Below are 6,000 nucleotides of genomic sequence, written 5' to 3' on the forward strand. Positions count from 1 at the left end.
CTGGAAGTTCCAGGAACTCCTCGCCATCCCTACTTAGATGTTACATGAAACTCTGGATGAAGTGAGCATCATTGCATTGGTCATGCCGACAGCACTGGCCAGCTTTAGTCAGCCCTCCCTGTCCCTCCAGCACTGTCATCTTGAAGAGGCAGATTATAGAGAGATGACAAGACCCACTGCCCAAATCCCTCAACTTGCTTGTTTCCTTTCTAGGGATTGAAAGGAAACATGCATCTACTTCAGCTGCCAGCCTTTCCTCTTTACTTCCTAGAAAGGCAACGCTGTGTGCTGTCTGCTGTGAAGGAAAGGAAACCAAGTCAGATTCACCATCTCCATCTTAACTAGAGACCAACACCAAACTACAGCATCTCACATGGGTTATTTTGGGAGTACTATTTGGATACCAAGCCATAGAATCAGTTGGGATGGAAAAGACCTTTAGGATCAAGTCCAACCGTTCCCCAGCACTGCCAAGGCCACCATTAACCTATGGCACTGAGGCCTCAGTGTGTGGGGTTGTGGGGATGTGAATACTTGCAGGGACGGTGACTGCAGCCCTGCCCTGGGCAGCCTGTTCCAATGCCTGAGCACCCTCTGGGGCAGGAATTGTTCCTCAGCTCCATCTAAACCTGCCCTGGTGCAGCTTGAGGCCGTTTCCTCTTGTCCCATCCCTTGTTCCTTGGGAGCAGAGCCCAGCCCCTCCTGGCTCCATCCTCCTGTCAGGCACTTGTAGGGAGCCATCAGGTCCCCCCTGAGCCTTCTCTTCTCCAGACTGAACCCCCCAGGTCCCTCAGGCATTCCCCATCATGCTTGTGCTCCAGGCCCTGCACCAGCTCCGCTGCCCTGCTCTGGTAATACCTTTAGACCAACACACGTTCACTTGACCAGCTCAGTGCACTCTGGGTCTTTTCCTTAGCCAAGCGAACATCAGCAGGATCCACAGGCGACAGCACTGCTTTGGGCTGTGCAGGCAGTGCCACGTTCAAGTTCAGGGATCCCCAACAAAGATCCCTACCAAAGCTGCACTAAAACCCCACCAGCTCAAGTTCTCAATGAAGCTTCTCCCGTGGCCTCTTGATCTTTGCTAGCATCCGCCTCTAATCTAACAGCACTCATAAGTGCTTCCTGCCCCTTCACAAAAAATCAGCTTTTAATTGCAAACAAGAAGCCATTATTACAGCTGCACAGAAACATTATTCTTGGTAACAGCAGCATCCTCCAGCAATGTTCCTGTAACTCAGACCCCCAGTTAAGGCCAACAAATCCATTAGCTTCTTGATCCCAACCAACTTTTTCCAGCCCAGGGGCAGGGGAGGTCACCAGTAATACACTGGGGCAGTATCCTCCTCTATGACAGCTGTACGGTGACAACAAGGCAGCACCAGTTAAAGAAAGCAAGCAGAAAGTGCCTTGTGGGAAGCGGGGCAGGAAGAAAAAAGGTGTCACCTGAACACCATGCATAGGATAAGCCAGTCTTGCACACAAGGGAGAGGTTTCATTTCTCAGTCACCCAGAGTGACACAGTGCTGCAAACGTGGGTATGCAGAAGGGGGACAGTTCGCAGCAGCCCCCTCCAGAAGCACTTGTGGCAATGTTTACTGCACAGAGTCCTTCCAATCCAGCTTGCTTTGACATTTACAGCCTTCAGCTTTTAACCTTCATCATGAAACACGGTTCTAATAGTTGTAATGAATTTCACAACTAGCATTATGATTGATACATATACTGAACACTTCCGACCTATCAACTTGTTTACTTTTCATTTTCAATCCAGTCCTTACTAATCACCCTGTTAGTTTACTGATAAGCTGGCAGGAAGCGCTCCAGAAGCATTTCTTCACTGAGCTCTCCTTTAAGGGTCTTGGAGTAAGGCCTTGGAAGGGCAAAAACCCCAAACCCACAAAGCAAACCACCCAAAAAATAAAAAATAAAAATCACAAATACCAAGAATATTCTGGAGCTGCACATAATTGATAAAAAGTCCAAATATTACCAAGGGCCAAGCAAAGCCAGTACCCCAGGGACAGACAGAGGGGAACAGAGCCAACTAACTAGTGGGACTAAATCAAATGAGTTTAAGCCTTAGAACAAGTGTTTATTAAAATGAGCCAAGCACTTAAGCAGATGTTCCAGTTTCTTTTAAGATAGAAAGTCTGCTTGTAGCTCTCACTGATGCTCTGACTCAACGAGTCACTATGCAGCTGCTCTGCCAAGAGCCAAGGAGCAACTCTGGACTGCTCAGCACAGACACTCATTTAACATTGGCCAAGGAAGGGACAGGGTCAAAGGCAGCATCAACGGTGTTGCCATCCCCGACTCCATAGAAAGACCGTGATAAAGCAGATGTTGCAATTAGTACCTCAAAACCACAGGAAAAAAAGCAAGCTTTATCTTATTGGTTTATTTTAAGAGCTTGAACACATTCTTTCCTGGCCCGCTAGGTTGATATTAGATTCCAAAAAGACATTTTGCATTCCTAGCACTCTTGAGCTTCAGCTTTTAAATAACAGCAGAGCCTCTTATTATCATTTTTAATACACAGCAAGTTAAAACAAGACATATGCTTATTCATACAAGCAATTACACAACCGTCATTCAGCAAAGTTGGGTTTTGTAATCTCTCCTCAGCTCGAACAAGCCATTTGATACTATTCACTGTATCAGTTGAACATGTCTGAGGCAAGCGCTCTAACAAGCAGCATGAGCTCAGCACCCAGAGTTGCCATTTCGCATTCTATTTTTGAAAGATGCTTGCAGAATTATTTCCATAGAGGAATTTTTTATTATTTGTTTTCTGACAACAGAGTTCTTGACCTGTACACAGCACGGAAAAAGACCCTGCACTAACCTAAACACCAGGGACATGAGTATTTAGGCCATCAAACTGAGAGACAAGACCCACTTCCTCTGTTCTAAGTAGGTAAAGGAATGGGAATCATTCCAGTTCAGCTGAATTAACACCATAATGAATACAATAATTAGTACTTACATAGATGAGCCCAGAGTAATACCGATCCTTTAAATTATGCAATACAGAGGCTTCATTTAAACAGGTTAATTCTGCCATGTCTTCCACTTTAGAGAACTTGGGAGGATTCATCTTCTGAATATCGTCTTTATTGACTAGTGCTTTCTTGCCATTCTCTGCCAGTTCGACCAACACTTCATCCCCTTTCTCCTCCTTGATGCTGGCTGCCTCAAACCCATGGCGCTCAGAAGGGATCCACACCAACTTTTTAGCAGTCCAGTCAGCCTGGGTGGCAGGGTTGTAGATCACAGCCCTGTCCACAAAGAGGTATCTCTCGGGATCTTCCTGTCCAGACCTCTGCGCCATGGTCAGAAGGGAAGGTGTCCACTATCAGTTACCCTGTAAATTGGAGAGGGAAAAAGCAAAGGATACGTTACTGACCATATTGTTACCAAGGACATGACTGAAGCTATGGCACATCAATTAAATAATCTATCCCCAAGCATCATTCATTTCTTGCACAGCCTAAAGAAGTTGCTATACAACTGAGAAGCCCTATTCACACAGCAGCCCTCTGAATAAACCAACTGCCACACAAAAGATAACATGATCTGTCAAGTATAACCCCAGACCCAGTACAGTAAACTCAGTATAAACTGGTTCTAATCACACACCAACCAGGGAGAGACACTACAACAAAGGCAAGAGCTACAAGGAGGAAAAACACACACTTGTCTTCTGTGCCATAGGAAGAAAAGCAAATCCAACAAAAGCTTGTTTGGAAGCTCAACTTCAACTGAACACTTCAAAAGCCAAATACAGATATAAAAACATTAAAGATTTTGAGTAGATAGCTACAGGAACAAGAAGGCAGCAAGAAGATGCTTTAAAACGTGAATTTTCAACTACAGACAAGAACTTGAGCCACTTGGTAGGAGGCACCGAGGTAGCAAAACCTTGCTCACAGTCTTCCTGAAAAGCTTCACTCTGTATTCCTACAGCCTGCTCCTGTTCTCGGTCGGGAGCACTGACATCACCCCATTCCCAGCGAACATCTCCAGATCTCAAGTGCACCGTGAGGCTCAAGACACGGCAAGGACAGACATTAGATTTTAGCCAACAGCTTCATGGGCAATTTGAAGGAGAAAGAAAAACTGCTGACAGCTGCTCCTGCACGCCCATTGTACCTGCTCGCCTCTGTCTAAGAGACACCACTGCACCTTGAGCTAGGGCTCCTGTCACATCCAGGATTCCTGAAGTGAGCAGTTTCACCTGTAACCGCCTGAGCAGCGGCAAGGTCAGGCCTGACACTCGGTACTCAGGTTATTAAATATGCTGGGGTTTACACACTAGATGTTTTCTTCTGAAGCACGTTACACTGGCTAATGGAGCCTCCTCCTGCAGCTAACCTGGAGGGGAGCTTCAAAAGCGAGGAGGGTTTCGCAAACCAGGCTAGTCATCTCTCACAGTGTGGTATGTGCCCTGATGGCAGCTCCACAACACACCCATGCTCAGGAGGCTGTGTAATTACACACAATAGCTGTGTCTCCATCCACACAGGGACACTGTTCAACTTGAATGTAAAGTAAGCATAAAGCCACCGAAGCCCTCGGAGGTTTGAGGAGCAGCAGACCGTTTCCTACAGCCGGCTTCATTCAAACCCAGAGGTGATGACTCAACAGTTAAAGTATTTTAGAGGAGCCTCGGAGAGAACAATTCACCAAGAAAAAGGGAATCGGTGGGGGGACACCTGAGGTGGTAGCTGGGCTCCTCAGCCAGGATAATGAACACATGAGCCAAGGGATGCCACACTGGGCTCAAGAAGCCCCGCAGTGAACAGCCGAGCCTCCCGCCCCAGTGAGGAAAGCCGTTTGTCTCCACGGTGCGAGACCGCAGCTGAAATTCCAACAAAGACCCGACACACCGTCGCTGCCAAGCCTGGGGAAGCTCCCTACACACGCACCACAGAGCTCGGCCGCAGCCTTGCACAGGGAGATGCAGTGAGACCTGGAGGTCAAGCACAGGGCACACCACTAAATCAACCGTTCCTCTTCCCCAGCAGAATCGGAGGTGAGCACCAGAATGAGGGCACGGACCGGCTCCAGGCCGCACACACCGAGCACCGAGGGTCACACACAGCTCGGGTCATTCTTCCACTTCGGCTTTTAAATGCGCAGAGCCCATGACAAAAGACCCCGTGCAGCAGGGAAGCGCGGCGCAGCTCACCCGAACGCAGGGCTGCGCTGCCAACAATGGCATTCAAATCCAACACCCAAACGAGCACATTGCTCATGCAGGAATCCTGCGCTCCCGACTCACGGCGGCTGCAAGGGGGGAAACCTACAGATGTGCGGCTCCTGCACACAAAGGGGCGTGGGGCGGGGACGGGAGCGGATCCCCGCGGCCCGCCCGGCCGCTCCCCAAGGACGGAGGGGCCGGGGCCGCCACCACAGGACAAAGGCGGCGACCAGAGCGGCTCGGCCCGGGGGGCACCGGGAGCGGCGCGTCCGACCCGACACCCCCCGCCCCATAGCGCGGCCGCGCGCGCCCCCCGCCCGGCCCCGCCCCGCCGGCGCGGGAGAGGCAGAAAATGGCCACCGCGCCGCCCCGCACCGCTGCGGCCGGGAGCGCGGGGATGCGGCGGGGATGCTGCGGCGGCGCGGGCCGCACAACGGAGCCTTTGTGTGCCGGGCCCGCCGCCCCCGCCCCACCCCCACCGCGGGCGGGCCCGGCCGCGCGCCCCCCCCCCATCCCGCAGCTCCCCCCGCACAGCCCGGGCCCGCCACCACCGCCACCGCCACCGCCACCGCCACCGCCTCACCTGGGTCGCGCCCGGCCGCCGCCGCCGCCGCCGCCGTGCCCCGCAGCTCCCGCCGCCCGCTCGCCGCGCGCCTTTAGCGCCACACCGAGCCCTCCGCCCCCCGCGCGCCGCCGCCGCCGGCACCGCCCCCGCCTCCCTCCGCTCTCCCATTGGAAGGCGGCCACGTCCGTTCTACCCGGCGCGCTCGCCCATTGGTCCGTGGCGCGGCCGC

The 6,000-nt window shown here is 52.0% G+C and overlaps 1 protein-coding gene across 4 annotated transcripts in view; it reads right to left on the minus strand.

Annotated features, from left to right (window-relative positions):
* The window catches only part of MYH10 (myosin heavy chain 10), a 93,158-nt gene extending 87,259 nt beyond the window's left edge, over nucleotides 1-5,899 (minus strand). For all 4 annotated transcript variants that reach the window (XM_057423516.1, XM_057423499.1, XM_057423507.1 and 1 more), the window contains exons 1-2: nucleotides 5,790-5,899; nucleotides 2,990-3,367 (exon numbers count right to left, since the gene is read on the minus strand). In XM_057423516.1, coding sequence (XP_057279499.1) covers nucleotides 2,990-3,334 — 345 coding nt within the window. In that variant the 5' untranslated portion in view covers nucleotides 3,335-3,367; nucleotides 5,790-5,899. The remainder of the gene's footprint in view (nucleotides 1-2,989; nucleotides 3,368-5,789) is intronic.
* Between the last annotated feature and the right edge of the window lie 101 nt (nucleotides 5,900-6,000).

The sequence above is a fragment of the Pezoporus wallicus genome, unplaced genomic scaffold (assembly GCF_028554395.1).
Source record: "Pezoporus wallicus isolate ANWC-B61680 ecotype Strahan unplaced genomic scaffold, APGP_CSIRO_Pwel_v1 contig_8723, whole genome shotgun sequence".
Taxonomy (NCBI): domain Eukaryota; kingdom Metazoa; phylum Chordata; class Aves; order Psittaciformes; family Psittacidae; genus Pezoporus; species Pezoporus wallicus.